The following is a 17,467-nucleotide window of genomic DNA, read 5'->3' as shown; positions in this document are numbered from 1 at the left end:
GGAAAACAAATTAGAAAAGTGAAAAATCAAGCACTTAAGCACAGTAACTAAAAAACGGAAAATTTTGCAAACCAACTTTTCTTCTAGATGTTTTAATTGCTTTATTTCATAGAAACAGAAATTATTTAATGCTTTCATAGCACATTAGGTTTAATAAAAACCCAACACTTGTAAAATCTATTGCCTGAGGAATTGTATTCTTGTCAAAGACATTTCTGAACTGATTTGCATGTTCCGTCTTTAGTTAATTGTGAGATTGTCAATTACAGTACAACTGTAATTTACTCTTATTTTTGCATAGATGGAACAGGGTTTTTTCCTAGAGGTTGTACCATGTGGTGTGATTATTTCTTTATCTAATGATAAATGCCTATACAGTATATAGAAGTGCTAACTCTCATGAATAAAGCAAACCTTGTGGCTTTTTTTGCCACAGATGCATGTGTAGCAGTTTCATTAGGAATTTGTAAATCACAGTAGATTAAGGTAGTTAAGGAATGCACTCAACATTTAACCAATATAAGAAGTAGTGTTGCCTGTGTGGTCAGAGGTCATTCCTCTCAAATAAGCTGCTTTATATTAGTATGTGCATGTTGTGTTAATAAGTATAAATAATAGATGGTACTTATGTTCTGTTGTAAATAAGGCAAGAAGTCTGTAAGGTGCATTTCTTTATTAGCTGTGAATGACGTGGGAGCTTACAAAATAAGGTAGCATGTCATTTTTATTAAAAATTTGACCAACATTGTGTATTTTAGATTTGCATTAGACATCCACTCTCATAGGCTTGTGTGTACAGTCTCACTGAAGAACTAGTTCTTTCCCCTGCCATCCATTTTTCTTCAAGAATTTATTTAGTTGTTCAAGAACAATAATAGGTTAAAGTAAAAATTTCTTCATGACTGGGTAAATTTATACTTATATAAAGTTCCTGTCATATGTAACTTGTTGCTGAACTTACCTGACAGTGGCAAATTTGTCAGTCTTTCATCACTGAAAAAACCTTATGAATTTTTAAGTTTTTATATTTACATAAAATTTCTTGGATAATTTCTATTACTTTTATATTTATCCAAGCTAAAGTTGAACCTTTAGCCTGGTTAAGTTATCCAGCTAATTTATTAAACATATTACTGTTTATGGGATTGTTCAAATGAGTTCTCTTTGCCTGTCTTTGAATATTAAGTAATTATGTGCAAGACTTTTTTTTTGTAGTTTTAGATAAGAAATGTTTATTTTCAATGCTTTTAGAATTCACCCCTGCATATGCATAGACTATTTTTTAAAAAAATATATTTTTGTCTTTAATGCAGTTGCTTTTTCCCCTCTGTCCAGTAAATAATTGCTTTGAAAATCTACATTAATTTGTAGATACTTTTTGAAGGCTCTTCCATTTTAGAAACACAGTGCTAGAGTGACTGTCTCTGAAATAGCTCTGTAATCAGTTCCATACCTTAACACAGGCAGACCTGTGTTCCTGAGGCTTGCTTTAGACTTGTTTCACTGTGCTATGGTTTACTCTTACCCCACTCTTGCTTTCTGTGCTCTGCATGTTTGTGTATGCACATGCATAGGCTTGATAAAAAATTAAACGATAAGCACAAACTAGGTAATTAAAAAAAAAAAAGTGATTTGGGAGACATGTTCAACTTTAATCTTTCATTTCCTATTCTCCAAGCACCTTTTGGATTTCTCAGAAACTCCCTTATCAGGCATTCTAAGAAAATGCTCATCAGCATCCTGTGCTCATTGTGCATACTGGATGCTAATTAGTAGTCCTGTAATTTGGTATCACATGCACCACTTCTCCCTGGAAATCTGTTTTGGTTGACAGCAGCAACCCTACTGAAGTTATTACTCTTAAGAAGAATTTGTGCTGAATGTTGTGTTCTTCATTGTTGCTAAAATACGGTTTTAAGAGCAGCTGTCACTAGCTTTGAAGACTCCTGTTTCACAATAATGTCACACTCAAAGGATGTGGCTTATATCTTGTTTTCTAAATGTAAACTACTTGTACTGGCCATACTTGTCACCTGTGTAAAAGGTTGCCAGGCTTGTGCTTGGCATCTGCATGTTCTGTGGGTCGAAGACCTGTTAGTGCCACCTGGTTTACTTGGTTCTATTTCATACCCTGTGTCGATGGTAGTTATTGAAGCAGTAAAGCTGATTTTCATCTTTCTTGTATCTGCATTGTTGGGCATTAATCTCTGTCCACAGCCTATGAGGAACGGATGTCTTCTGTCTGATTTGCAGCATGAGCTGACAATGTCCCCGTTTTGCAAATAAATGTATCATTCTTAAAACCAGGCCTATTTCTGTCTAGATATGTTCTGCATAGGAATTAAGGGCATGTCTGGACTGCTTAATTTTTTTTGGGGAAAAAAATTGCCATTAAAATCTACACTAGAAAAAGCCTGAGTAGAAAAATCTTACTGGCAAAACTGTAGGCCCACTGACTGTAATCTCTCAGTGATTTACTAATTACCGTTATGCAGAATCTGGAATTGGAGAATAAGTATATGCTCTTTTGTGATAGAACAATTGAGAGTACTTGCAGGGTCATACGTTAATTTTGATGAGCATGAAAATTAGGTCAAAGTAATCTAGATTGCAGTATTTTTTGAGGTGCTGGTTTACCTTGTTCTCCAGGTCAACATAGATTATAACATTCTTCATGTGCAGTAAAATTTACAGAATTAATATTAATAAAGTAAAATGATTAACGTTTAAAACATCATTATTATACTGATGTATAAAGGTATTTATCTTGCTTCATTTTGCATCTTAAGGAAATGGTGGCATATCAACTGAAAACAAGTGTAGGATTATTAATAGTGGTAAAACAGGCAAGTTAACAATACACCGTGATGTGAGAACATGACTGGTAATAGGGGAGTATTTGAAATACAATGAGGTGATGTTTACCTAAGCTTGGACTGATGAGTTGATTGAGTTCTTTTGATTTGATTTAATTTTGCCTTTGTGACTGCAGTATCACAAAGAAAGGGAAGTTTTTACTTTGGTGATTAATCCTTGACAGCTCAAAAGCTATTTCTATCAGATAAAGATGTAATTAGGATTTTTTCAATGAGAGATATTGATGTGCTTATGTACATATTTAATTAGGTAATTGTTACTGAAAGAATTTACATTTAAATGCCCTATTATGTCTTGACTGAATAGCTTTTTCATAAGGCTTTTTGAAAACAGAGTTTGAACTAGAATATGTAAGATCTTCTAGATGTGGGAATATTATTGTGCACCTCTGCATGCAATCATATGAAGATGCAACGTCTAAAGTAGATTACAACAAAGTAAACTTTATACAGATAAGTACCTGCACATGTACAGTCAGAATGATTTCTTTGCGCCTCTGCAAGAACTATATAATTTGGACTTAAAGGATATGGTCAGACGTTTTATGCATTAGATGAGAAATACATTTACACAAATTAGTGCTAAAAAAGGACAACTTAAAGGTGTTCAGAGAATTAAACTTCCTAATATTTCTATGTGTTATTTTGTATCTTGCTTATGTAAAGAACAATCATAATTTTTTTATGATCTTACAGTCTGTTTTGGGCTTTAGCACTGGGTCTTTCTTATACCATCATCCATTCTGTCCCCTACCTTCCACTCCAGTGAATTTATCTGAGTTTTGCCTGATTCTGGGTGCTGAGACACAGTTTCAAGATAAAAAGCTAAAATTAAAACATTAATAAGCCAATTAAATATGTTTTATTAAAAATTAGTTGCCTTTGAAAGAACATACGCTTCATTTCATAGAGATGTTTTGTATCAGCTTGCTTAGTATACTGAAACAGTAGAACTATCAAGTTACATTAATTTCTTTCCCACTTTACAAAGACTGAGTGTTGATGTTGGTGTGAGTAGCAATTTAGAGGAATTCTGAATGCAGGGGTTGCCTTTTTGTTGGTTGCATTTGAACACAGTTGGACACAGACAGCTGTTCGGATGCGTTGAGAGGACTGCTGGTTACTGTAGCAATATCATTAACCAGTTTCAACAATGTCATATATGTTAAGTATTTTAATTTTATTTCAGGACATGATATCTTAATAAATTACCTCTGGAATTAGAATTTTCCAGTTCTTTAATGCAAAAAAATTGTTTTGTATGATTCCATCTGTCTGTAATGGCAGATGTTTTTACCAATTATCTATACTGAAAAGGTGAAATTCAAGCATTTTTTAGAAGAAATCAAATATATGTAAAAGACAGATCAGATATGAACTTAATTTTCACATTTTGAACAACTTCCACCAAAATCATCAACTAGGCTTAATCTCATGTAAAACCCTATTTTTAATGGCAGCAAGCCATTATCATCTGTTTAGCATGTTTATTTTCTACTGTCACTTGTAAAATAAATCTGTAAGTAATATTTTTTTTTTATTTTTCATTTTATCCTTAATGTCTCTGCCTTCGGGAGTGGATCCATTTAAAGCTGTTTAGGAAAAGTTACTCTTTCTTTTTTTCACTGTGGGAAGTTTCAGAAGCATACACTGGGAATGAGTAAAGAACTGTTAATACAATGCTTACAACAATGCGCATATTCAGATCATCATGTCATTGACTCCATGGTACAGCGTTTTACCTCCAGGCAACTATTTTACTGTCTTCTACAATTACATAGATAGCACGATAAAAATCTCTGCAGGAAACTGAAGAAAATGAGAAATGTTGCTGTGAGACTTTGTAATCAGGAAATTTTATGCAGCGATGTTTTTTTCCTGCAGATATTGATAGGTGTACACATTGACCTAATATTTTTCCCCATATTCTTATTATTTAATCTTCATATTACTGTCTATTCAGATTTCATTCATTGAGAATAAATTTAAAGTTATCTAAAACCAGAATTTGCAATTCTGTTTTCAAGCACAAGCCTTAAAATTGAAATAATGTCATGTACTTTTGGGTTGGTTAGTTTTGCTTTTTCTGTTGTTTGGCCTGAAATCCCTTCCACTCTTTCTTTCCTAAACTTCTCTAGTGTTGCTTTTCTTCACCCAAGTGTTGGAAAAAAACATAAAATAAATAGAGTAACACACAACTGGATTGCTTTTCCCCATAAAACTGCGTGGAGCAAGAAGCACTTGGCACTATGTGCCTACACAAAGGAATAAACATATATAAACTGTTATTTTGCATATTATTCTGCCAATCAAATATTCCTGAATTGGAGCTTGTCGTGAAAATGGATGGCTTTTTTTTTTATTTCAACTTTAGTGTGGAAAAGGGTCATTCAGATATTCATAGTCAGTTTTGAACTTCCTCAGTGAAGTGCAGCAAGTGAAGGGGAATTGATGCAGCAGAAACTATTGCACATCACTGAGCGCTTGCTTGTTTGGCAGCTTTTGTGGTGCTGTGCCACCTTTATTAGATTTAGTGTCTGGATGGCTCACACAGTGCAGCTCCGTGTTCTGTGTATACCAGGTATAAATCAAAAAGTACCGGTTAATATAACATATAAAAATATACTACTTGGCTGATCTAATGAAAAATGTATTTTAATGTATCTCTTAAGTAATTAATTTACTCTTGGAAATATTTAGTTGCAGAGTTTTAAGCTAAAGTTTGACACTTGTTTTATACAGATTTGATCCTACTAGTGTACAGTTGAAATGTAATTGGGTTGTCTTACACATTTAATTAGATTGATTTTTAATTTTTTGTTGTATTTCGAAACTTTATTATCTGACATTAGAAGAGATGACTTAGTGGTGCATGAAAAGCACAATGGGAATGAACATATATGAATATATAAGCTCCTACTATGTTTAAAGAACATAGAAAAAAATCCTGAATACTTATTTTATGTTTGAATGGTTTATGAAAATGCTAGAGATCAGTCAGTATAAGGCACAGAAATGCATGATGTTCTGGGATGTCTCTTCCAAAGGGAGAGACAGATCAAAAAAGCTGGATGAGCACTTCCTAAGAGTGCTATTTTTATTTCTGTAATGGTTGAGCTTCTGACTCTGTGACATTATATTTAGGGATTATGGATTCTTTTAGTGAAAGAACTGAATGGTTCCTAAATGCTCTCTGTATCTTCCGATTTATAGGATTACCCAAACTAGAGCAGAAAGAATGTATAGAACATACCAAAAAACTTGTTCCTGCTTTAGAGGGTATATCATTTATCATCTTTTCTGTCTGGAAAAGTCTTTCTCTTCTAAATTACTGGGAATATTCATCCTTAATTTCTGAACTTTTTAAAAGGACTTCTCTACTGAAAATTTTGGTGGTTTTTTTGTTTTAAAACCTCAAGGCACAGCAGGTTGGAGGTAGGTAGGTAGATAACTGATTGTTTTCACATGTTCATATGAAACTTGCATTTTAAATTGACTTTTTTGTCCACGTTAAGTCTAACAATTTTCAGTATTTTTGTAGGTCTTGTGAGTAGTCTTAATTTTTCTGTTAGTGGACTTAGTAAAGGACATGTTGACACTGGCTACTTTTTCTGGACTTAGAAGGATCTTTCTGTTGTCTTTTTTGAGCTGTGGAAATGGCACTTCAATCTGGAATAATTTTTCCAAACGTACATCACCTTAGTTGCTTGTCTAATCTTAGTGAGGTTTTCTTCATTGCTAGACATTTTGGGTTTTTTGTTGATGTTGGTCTGTTTGCCTTTAATCCTTTCTTATCTCCATTGTAGTCAAGCATCTTTACCATGAAAAAACCTTTTATATTATGTTAAACTTTTCTCTTAATATGCTTTTTCTGAAGGAGTTAGATGTAATAAATGCAATGAACCCAAATTTGTTCTAGAACCTGTCTTAAATGAGGGGAATCTAATAGAGAAAGTGATGGGAACTGAACAGAAAGATGTTGGAGGCAAATGTTACCTCCCAATTACTGCCCGTGTTACCCCTGGTTTCAACAGAGCATTGTGATAATTTGCTCTCCATTGCTGGGAGAGGAGTATGACTTCTGGGGAGTCTGCCCTCCCTTTTGCTGGGAGGAATATGCTGTTGACATTGGGCAAGGAGTTTTTTCCTCCTCACAAAATGATCTGCTATTAAAAAAAAAATATGCTGTTGCAGTCTACTACTCTATTGTTTTGCAAGGCAGTGTTATATTTATTATCTAGGGTATTTACTATATGTTGGATACTTGTTTGTAGATATTCTAGAAACTAGGGTTTTAAAACTGTATGTGAATACAAAGGTGGCATTCCTTTAATAACCACTGGTGACTACTGGTGCATTGTTTACAGTCCTGCCACCTCTGAGATCGTGTACTTTTATGGAATCAGTGCTGCAATCCTTTGTTTTACTTACCAGATTTTCCAATATCTGAACTAATGTTTTATTAGCATGACCTGATCGCCTTCTCCTACAGCTATAAATATTTCACAATCCAAAAACAATGATCCCTTAGAAGATGCACGCCCACATATAGACATCAGTGCAAACAAGAATGCTTTGGTAACACCCTGCTACCAGTGTCTATTAGTAGTGGTAAAATCACTGGTATGTTAAAATTGTTTTGTAATATGTACTGCTCATGGTTATTACCACTTGACAAATAAAGTACTTTAAGGTAGCGTAATCAAACGTGACAACCTAAAGGTGTACTTAGGCTTCTGTAATGACATACTGCAAAGCTATGGGTTGGATAGTAGAGGAGTTTTAAGATACTACGCATACTTGGTTTTCTCTTACTGTTTATTCTGTGCTAACTTGCAGTTGTGTAATGGAGGAAATTCCTTCTTTGGTATATCATACTCTGTCAAATTTGAATAAGACATCTCTTCTGCATACCCCCTCCTTGAGAAGAAACCAGGGTTGGGAAAGTTTCTGCTTTGATTCTCATCTTGATACAGTATGACAGTGTGAGCTGCTGCAAGAGGGGAGCTAGAGCATTTATTCAAAGCATTCCCAGGTGTATGGGGCCTTTGGGAATTAGCTGGCAAGGCAGCACGTTCTGTGTTCTTTTCAGAATGGATTAATTCAGATGCCATGGTTGAAAAATAAAACAGCATGGATTAGGTGGTAAAGTTTCAGTTCATAGCAAAATGTGAATTTCTTTTAACATACTTTTGTTAAAGACTTAGTTTCCATGAATTAGACATCATCGGGGTTCTGTGCTTTTCCAGTATAGAGAGGAGGGGTTTGGGGTGGGGAGGTGGGAATCGTCTGTTTCCTTTTGTCTGATTTCCTTCTTATTCCAAATGCTTGCCTGAAAAACAAATCCCCTTTGAAAAGCTGTGGTCAGCTTTCTAAATAAATTCCACTGCTTTTCTAAAAATATTTTTCAGGGCTTTTTCTTTTGTCAAGACTGGCAAGATATTTTGCTGTGCATGGTGCAAATATAGACATGTTCGGCAGAGATTGTTCATACATAGCTTGAGAGTTCTCAGAGTGCTTCTGATGAACCTCTTTCAGGTGTGAAATGTTTAGAATGAAGTAATTTATTATATATTAATTCTGGTTAACCAGGCATGATTTGAGATTTTCAGAGTCTGCAAGAAATTAAGTATTCATTAACATTTAAAGCCATTAGGTAACACAGCTGAGCAATAAATGATTCATTTAGTCCCTCTTAAAGTAAATGTGCATTGAAGTTTCTGACTAGAAGATAAGTGGTGGTTGTCTTTGTTTTCAATTATTTTCCTCATTCTTGCTTGATTTATTCTGTGCACTTCATTGACTTGTCTTTCTCTCTCTTTTCTTGAAACAGAAGAAGAAGTGGAAAATTTTGATGTTTCCAGTCTGCCTGAAGAAGTGCTGCAGAACATAGAAGCTGACAGTTACTGGTGCATGAGCAAGTTGCTTGATGGCATTCAGGTAAATTGATTTTTTTCCTGTCTGAAAGTAGCGGAGTTGTCCAATTAATGTCATGGCTTTGAATTACTTTAAGGCTGTTGAGAAAGACTACATCCATGAAAAGCAGGGGAGAAACAGGTTTTCCCATTGAAGAAATCTGCACAAGTTTGGTGTAATATTAAGAAAGGAAAAGGGAAAAAAAATTGTGCAACTTCTTTTCATCAATATGTCTGCATGTTTCATTGTAGTATGATGTTCTAGAGCAGAGTTAAAATCAATTCTAGAGGCACGTTGTGCACCTCAGTCACCTGTCCCGGTTTCAGCTGGGATAGAGTTAATTTTCTTCTTAGTAGCTGGTGCAGGGCTGTGTTTTGGATTTGGTGTGAGAACAGTGTTGATAGCACACTGGTGTCTTTGGTTCTTGGTTGGTAATGTCGAAATTAAGTCAAGGACTTGTCAGTCTGTCAGACCCTGCCAGCGAGAGGGCTGGAGGGGCAGGGGAACCTGGGAGGGGGCACAGCCAGGACAGCTGGCCCCAACGAGCCCAAGGGATATTCCACACCATATGATGTCATGCTGTGAGTGTATAAGCTGGGGGAAGAAGAAGGAAGGGCCGGACATTCAGGGTTACGGTGTTTGTCTTCCCAAGTAACCATTATGGAGCCCTGCTTGCCTGGAGGTGGCCGAGCACCCACCTGCTGATGGGAAGTGGTGAATGAATCCCTTGTTTTGCTTTGCTTGCATGCACTGCTTTTGCTTTACCTGTTAAACTGTCTCTATCTCAAGCCATGAACTTCTCACATTTACTTTTCTGATCCCGTCCCCCAGCCCACTGGGGGGGAGTGAGCAAGTAGCTGTGTGGTGCTTGCTTACAAGCCGGGGTTAAACCAAGGCATCGCCAAGCATGGAGAAAGTTTGCTTAATCCTCCAAGTAATATGGTCTTACTGAACTGGTGAAAAGCTGGCTTATTTATTATTTTTTTAAATCATTACTATAGCAACCTATAAGCAATTGCTGTCTTTATAGTTCCTGAAATTATCTTCATATTTTTAAAACATCCATTTAAAACTTTATACTTGTGTTGCTTCATTGGGTGTTGGAATTTTTTCTCTGTGGAGAAGCTGTAAATGTAGGCACAATTTTTTGTTAATGCAGCAAGTTACAGACTTGAGTGGTAGATTTGTGTGTACATGTTTGCATTGGCTGGCATAGAAGTTTATGAAAAGTAGAAGTATCTGCAAGAAATAGTAAATAGATAGCTAAATATTTTGCATTTAGGTGAGGGAGGAATCCATATGATCTGCCATGCAGTAAATGGGAGTCCAGGCATCTCTGGTATTTAGTATATTGAAGCACCTTGTGCTGCAATGCTGACACACCGTAGAGTAGGAACTTCCAATTTTTCAGTTTACAAAGAAGTAACCTGAATTAAATTGTATAGGCTTTGTGTTGCGATAGGCACCAAATAATATTTAGGTAATATCTGTTTTTCAGATCTGTGTTATTTGAAATAAACGTGTTGTATCTTGCTGGAAAGTAAAAAATAATCTGATTTGGTACACTCAGAATATATGTATTAAAATAATATAATTGTGAATTCCTGGATTACAGTGGGTTCAATATTGACCATTGCTAAAAGTGTGAAAGTTTCTGAAAGGTGATGATTTCTATTTTGCACTGGCCACAAAAAAATGTTTTGGTAGGCATTCAGTGTTTGTTTGGTGCTTTCAGTGAGCTGATAAAAAATAAATCAGGGTTACAAATATTCATCAGATTGCTGCTTCTTTTCTTTTTTTATCTTCATAACTTCTCTTTCTGATTATTCCCTGCTTTCAAATGAGTTGCTTGTAGAGTGTAGAGGATCTGTTCTGTGAAATTTTCAGTATTGGTGACGATAGAAATTGTTGCAGGGATAGCAAAACTTTGGTTGATTTATTCCTAATGTTCTCTTAAAAGGTGAAGTGACGGATAAGTGCTTCTACTGTACTTAATAAATTGAATCCTGTTGGTAGGTCCCATTCAACTTTATTTGTTTTGAAATTATTTGGACATGTGCTTGAAAATTTGAGGTGTTGTTTCTCCAAGTGGCTTTAATGTAGCAAAAATGTTGAGACTGAATTTATGTATGTTGAAAATTCCAGTCATTAATAAATCATTATAAAATGTGAATAACCATAATTGTTGTTATGAGTTGAAGCTGTAGTTTTCAGTGAAACTAAATCAGTGCTTTACAGATTCTTTATTTTGACTGCATTATTTGACAGATGTTTCTTTCCTTATTGTACTTACTATTTTATAAAAGTGCTTTAACATATTCTTGCCTATGGCTTATGTCTTAATATGAATGTTTCATTGGCTAAGGCATATTGTGAATTTAAGCTTGTAACAGAGTTCACTTTGGACAAAATTGTTATAAAATTGAATCAACAAACAGAGGTCTTCAACTTATTTGAGGTTATTTTAAGTGTGTTTCTCCTGGTTAAAGGTCAGATGAGTAGTAGCTCAATGTTTTGTGTAGCGTTATTGAAAAACATAGTTGCATGTTGATTCCTGTAAAAAAAAAAAAAGCTGGTTTGCTTATTTCAATCTCTCAGAACTACTACATTTTGAAATATTTGACTACATATAAAAAAAAATGAAAATTTATGAAGAGAAAAAGTGAGAACTCGAAAGGAAGAAAGCCAGGTAAAGAAATGGAAGCCCTCCAACTTTTTTTTACCAGTTTCTAGAATATCTTCTGGCACAGACCTTCTGCTCTGTTCTTTTCTAGAAAAGGAAGTTCAGAGATTACATAATTTCTCCTTAAAATTCTATTTTCATACAAAACTATCAAGTACTGATAAGCAAAATATTGAAGGGAATGGTAATGGAATTCAACTGCATCGATGAACATTTAAGCTCTTACAGAAATGAAATGGTTTTTGATTGGATGTATACAAGGATGCACTCGTCTATCAAAAGCAGGCTTGGAAGATTATGCTACTGATGTGACTAATGACGTTACAGTTAATTCAGTGCAATTGCGGAGTGCTGCTATTTACTCCTATTCTCCTGGTTTCATTTGCTTGTCAGATAGAAAGGTCACATAGTTGCAGGTTGAGTTGTTTGGGAGAACTAACCCAAAAAGAAATCAGCTTATTGAGAGGAAGGAGTTAAAAAAAACCTGCAGAGAATAAAGTTTGTTTTATTGAAGGGGTGCTGTCCAGAGGGATCTTGAGTGGGCCCATTTGAACTTCATGAAGTTCAACAAGGCCAAGTACAAGGTTCTACACATGGGTTGGGGCAATCTCCAATATCAATATGGGCTGAGAGCAGCTCTGCAGAGAAGGACTTGGGGATACTGGTAGATAAAAATTGAATATGGCCCAACAATGTGCGCTTGCAGCCCAGAAAGCCAGCTGTATCCGGGGCTGCATCAAAAGAAGTGTGACCATCGGGTTGAGGGAGGTGATTCTGCCCCTCTACTCTGCTCTCGTGACACTCCATCTCAAGTACTGCATCCGGTTCTGAGGCCCCCAACATAAGAAGGTCATGGAACTGCTGGAGGGAGTCCAGAGGAGAGGGCCACAAAGATGATCAGGGGGCTGGAGCACCTCTCCTATGAGGAAGGGCTGAGAGAGTTGGCGTTGTTCAGCCTGGAGAAGTCTCCAAGGAGACCTTATTGTAGCCTTTCAGTACCTAAAAAGGGCTTATAAGAAAGCTGGAGATAGACCTTTTACCAGGGCTTGTAGTGACAGGACAAGGGGCAATGGTTTTAAACTGAAAGAGGGTGAATTTAGATTGGACGTAACAAATATGTTTTTTATGATGAGGAAGCCCAGAGAAGTTGTGGATGCTCCATTTCTGGAAGTGTTCAAGGTCAGGTTTGATACGGTGTTAAGCAGCCAGATTTAGCAAAGGCGTCCGTGCCCATGGTTTGGACTAGATGAACTTTAATGGTCCCTTCCAACCCAAACCATTGTATGATTATATGATTCTAATAACTTGCATTCTGCATGCACACTCACCAAATCTGCTGGCAGAGGGCAAGGACTAGATGAGGATGGGTGAGGTAGGACCTGGAACTCTTAAGATCAGATCATGCCCAAATTGCATAAGTTGATTTACATCAAATTGTAGTAATCCTGTGCTCCTGTCTGCACCTGAACGCTCATTCCTGTCTATCCCTTGTTGAGTGCTACCTGTTGCGAGCTAACTTACAGAGCAGAACCGCCAGCCAACACAATAAACAAAAAAAGCACTGATTGATTCATTTAGGGGGTGAACACCTTGAATAGGTACCATAGTGTCATGGTTTAACCCTGGCTGGCAACTAAGCTCCACGGATGTTTTAAAAATATGAAGATAATTTCAGGAACTGTTAAGACAGCAATCGCTTATAGGTTGCTATATTAATGATTTTAAAATGAATAAATAAGCCAGCTTTTCATCACCTCAGTGAGAGTGTTTTACTTGGAAACCTGAGCAAATTTTCTCAATTCTTTGCAATGTCCTGGTTTAACCCCAGCCGGCAACCAAGCCCCACACAGCTGCTTGCTCACACCCTCCTGATGGGATGGGGGACAGGATCAGAAGAATAAAAGTGAGAAAACTCACGGCTTGTGGTAAAGACAGTTTAATAGGTAAAGCTAAAGCAGTGCATGCAAGCAGAGCAAACCAAGGAATTAATTCATCCCTTCCCACGGGCAGGCAGGTGTTCAGCCACCTCCAGGCACGCAGGGCTCCATCACACTTAATGCTTACCTGAACAGACAAATACCATCACTCTGAATGTTCCCCGTTTCCTTCATCACCCAGCTTTATACGCTGGGCAGCATCATATGGTCTGGGCTATTCCTTGGGTCAGCTGGGACCAGCTGTCCCAGCCGTGTCCCCTCCCAGCTCCTCGTGCCCCCCCCAGCCCACCCGCTGGTGTGGTGGTGTGAGGGGCAGAAAAGCCCTTGGCTCTGTGCAAGCGCTGCTCAGCGGCACCGAAAACATCCCTGCGTTATCAACAGTTTCCAGCACAAATCCAAAGCACAGCCCCACACTGGCTGCTGTGAAGGAAATTAACTCTATCCCAGCCAAAACCAGCACACGCAGGAAAGTAGTAAGTAGAACTGCATAGCAGGGCCCAGGTAGGATCGTGACAGCTGAGACATAGGTTTACTTTAACAGCTGTAAATTCTCAGTTTACCAAGCTTGTGGCAAATATGCGGTGGTCTAGATGATCCACTTAAGCCTCTCTGCCACTCAAGAAATTTGCTGCTGACTGTTTCTTGGAGTTCATCATTGAATTGGCTCTTATTACTCCCTTAGTATTTTCCATATGATCTACTGTAGATAATGGAATGTCTTTACAGACAGCCGGGAAAAACTGGTTCTGTCCCACAAAGCCACAAAACTTTAGTTTTGTCTCGAGTTTGTAGTCTTGCAAGATGCTCTAAAGCTTACCTATAAAAACCTGTTTCTGAGGGGGTGTGTGGCCATGTGCAAAATATGGCTAAATAAGACCACCATTCTTGATTATTTTCAACACGTTAGTTGATAATTTCACATTTGTAATCTATACAACAGTATTTTGGTGCATTTGTATTGTGAATAAGAATCATGTATTCCTATTTTTTTTAGTAGCTGGTTAATTTCCAAAACTATTTTGCATTTCAAGTTGAGCAGTTGAAAGATAAAATGTTTCAGATGTCAGTCCACCGTGTTCATGATAAAGCTGGTTGTCTTTAGAACACTTCTAAATGCATGAGCACTTTTGCATTTTCACCTGTAGGAATAATGGCTGTGCATATGGGAAAACGAGCACTTATCCCATAAGTATTTTTTACGCTTAATTAAGTAGACATTCCCATACATCCATCGTAATTATCTTTTTTATTACTAAATTGTCCTTTATAACACTTTCCTCAACAGAGTCCCGTTAACATTCAAGTAAAAAGTTCACGCTGATCTGTGCCACCTGAAAATGTAATGTTCATGTATAAAATAGAGTATAACACTCCGTTTTCAGTTCAAGTGTAATGGTAATAAAATAACCAAAGGGGAAATATATGCATTGCATAATGATCTAACCAGATGTATTAAAAATAGCAATAAAATATTAATATTATTATTTATTAGGGCCTGTGAATTTTTTTGAATGAAAGGGAGATAATTCATTTCCAGGGACTGGAGTATATATTAGCTGTCTCTCTGTAGCTGATTAAATTGCAAGATTTATGATTTGCAGTGGGAATCCTGCAAAGTTCTTTCTTGCTCCTTAGTTTTGGAAAGTTGTTGCTAATGTGTGCTTCAAGTCTGAATTATGGGTGGATGGATGGAATGCTGCTTGGAATGCCTTTCAGAGATCTGCAGGAACAGATAAACAGCATGAATATGCAGCTCGGATGCAGAGAAGTACGTGCAGAAATAGCTGGTGCTAGCTCTTCTGAAAATTCTTCACAGGACCTTCCAAAGGTTTATTTTTAAGGAAAAAATAGGTTGAAGATAGCGTTCTTTGTGCCTTTTCATTAAACTCCTGCAAGACAAGTTTCTTGATTATGTATTCAGTTCACTTGGATAGCTCGTTTAGCGTTATGATCTGTTGTCTGAGAACATGGGTTAGCCAAAATAGATACAGCAAATATGGACTGTAATTGTTGGCATCTGTCTGTTACCTGTCTCTTGTCATGTGAACTGCATGTCTATTGCGGATGTTCTTTTGTGCATGGGTCAAGTTTCTGTATCACGGGTACCACAGCGTCTACCTGTGCAAATGCAGTGATAGCTTGTCTGGGATTTCTGGGTTTGCATCAGCCCAGTGCTTCTGGTAAGCTTAGATAAATTGAGAAAGTAGTCTTCCCTCCCACCTTCCTCATCTGAACATAACGCTGCAAACGTGGTGTGCTCAGGGAAAATGTGATACACTATATAAGTGTCTCGCACGCAGTCTTCAGAGTCACCACTAACACAGTATAGCTGATACTGAAAGACAGTACTGCAGTCATGCTCTGATTTCTGTAGAAACAGATCCTAATGCCAGTCAGAAATCTGTGTTTTAAAAATGTGGAAGTCCTGTCAGGAATTGTCAGAAATTCTAGCAGTACCTATTTCTGCGTGTAGTTCTCTTAACATTTGAGCTGCATATTCATGCTCTGTGTCTGTTCCTGCAGCTACTGTCGCTGTAACTCCATCTGTGAGATAGAAGTTCTGTACAGTAATAACTGCTTAGTGATTTCCAGAAATTCAGATTGTTCATTTTATGCTAGTGTCTTGTCCAAGTGGTATCCTGAGAATTACAAAAGATGGTGTGTGTGTTTTGGTTTTTTTTTTTCTTTTCTTGAAGCTATGACTGTTCTTAGGAAAAACAATGGATTGCTTGATCAGAATTGTGTTTTAAAACACTTGTAAAAGTAACAGCTTTATATTTTAGAATTAAAGTGCAGGTTGTGTGGTAAAACTTTATAATTATATATATTATCATCCATAGGGATGACTGCTGATGAATTGTAAACAGATAGTCTTGCTGAAAGTGGGTTTATTGTTGAATGGAGACTTCTGTTCTGATGAATGAACAATACCTTGAGTTTACTCTTATTCTTTTCATTATCAGTGCCTTCCGTAAAGCTGTTTCTAAATTATGAACAGTTTTAAATTTAAATATCCAGTTTCCCAAATTTAGGTATTAAGTGAAAAGTCATAAACATGAGAAATTTCATGAGAAATAGGTTCTACAATTAGGGCAGACATTCGTGCCTGTTCAGGATTCTAGAATGGCTTGTCTTCTAATGAGAAATGGATAGCTTCAACATTTTTTAGTAATCACTTATTAAATAATACCCCTAAATGGTATCTATCTGTATGTCATATGTGAGACTTTAATCTTCTGAAATGTAAGCATGACTACAACAGGTGCTTCTATCCAGAATACTTCCTGTATTTGTGCTCAGATGTCTACTATTTTTCTTACATAATCTATTGGAGCAAATACTGTTTTACGGTGTTTTAAACTTGGAGGAAGGAAAAGAACATTAAAAGTAGAAAAAATGTCTAGAAATTTTTCCATAAGCAGGGTTTAACTTTCTCAATTTAAGAGAATATTCTCACACATTATACATATGAATTACTGTTCAGAATGAATACCATTAAGGGCAGACTTTTTTGACAGCAAAACATATGCAGCATCATGCTATTCTGTGTGACTTATTTCCAACGTACCTTCGGAACCTTAAAGTCTTGTTTGAAGCTCCTGTTCATAGAGTTCTTTGAAGACTTGATTAGTACTTGGAGGAAAAAAAAATACATTTTATTGAACAATGCTAGGAAGTTCATAAACTCAGGCAGTAGAGTTGTAGCTATGAGCCGTTGGAATGTAATTAACACAATTGTTATGGTAGTCCTGTTCTTTTGATGTGACAGTAATTAAAGCATGTTTACTTACTATTGCCTGTTCAAAACTTTGAAGAGTTAAAATGTAAAAATATTGTATCTACTTTAGATTTAGCTTGAGCAGCTAAGGACTGTATCGTGGTTGTTGATGATCTGGCCTCAGACAAACTGTTTCAAAGTAGATCCTGAAACTCTTGATGTACGCAAAACTGAGTTTAAAAATGTCAACATTTTAATTTTTTGGAATAAATGATCCTTCAAACTTGTCTACACTGAGACTGTCTTTAACAATAAGCCCAAGTCATATAGCATCAGT

At 36.5% G+C, this 17,467-nt stretch overlaps 1 protein-coding gene across 3 annotated transcripts in view; it reads left to right on the top strand.

The window, feature by feature from the left end:
- Positions 1 to 17,467, top strand: part of TBC1D22A (TBC1 domain family member 22A) — a 178,618-nt gene that overhangs the window by 61,222 nt on the left and 99,929 nt on the right. For all 3 annotated transcript variants that reach the window (XM_040594075.1, XM_040594076.1, XM_040594077.1), the window contains one exon: positions 8,710 to 8,816. In XM_040594075.1, coding sequence (XP_040450009.1) covers positions 8,710 to 8,816 — 107 coding nt within the window. The remainder of the gene's footprint in view (positions 1 to 8,709; positions 8,817 to 17,467) is intronic.

The sequence above is a fragment of the Falco naumanni genome, chromosome 5 (genome assembly GCF_017639655.2).
Source record: "Falco naumanni isolate bFalNau1 chromosome 5, bFalNau1.pat, whole genome shotgun sequence".
Classification (NCBI taxonomy): domain Eukaryota; kingdom Metazoa; phylum Chordata; class Aves; order Falconiformes; family Falconidae; genus Falco; species Falco naumanni.
Note: the sequence above shows the minus strand (reverse complement) of the source record. Positions and strands in the feature narration are given on the sequence as shown.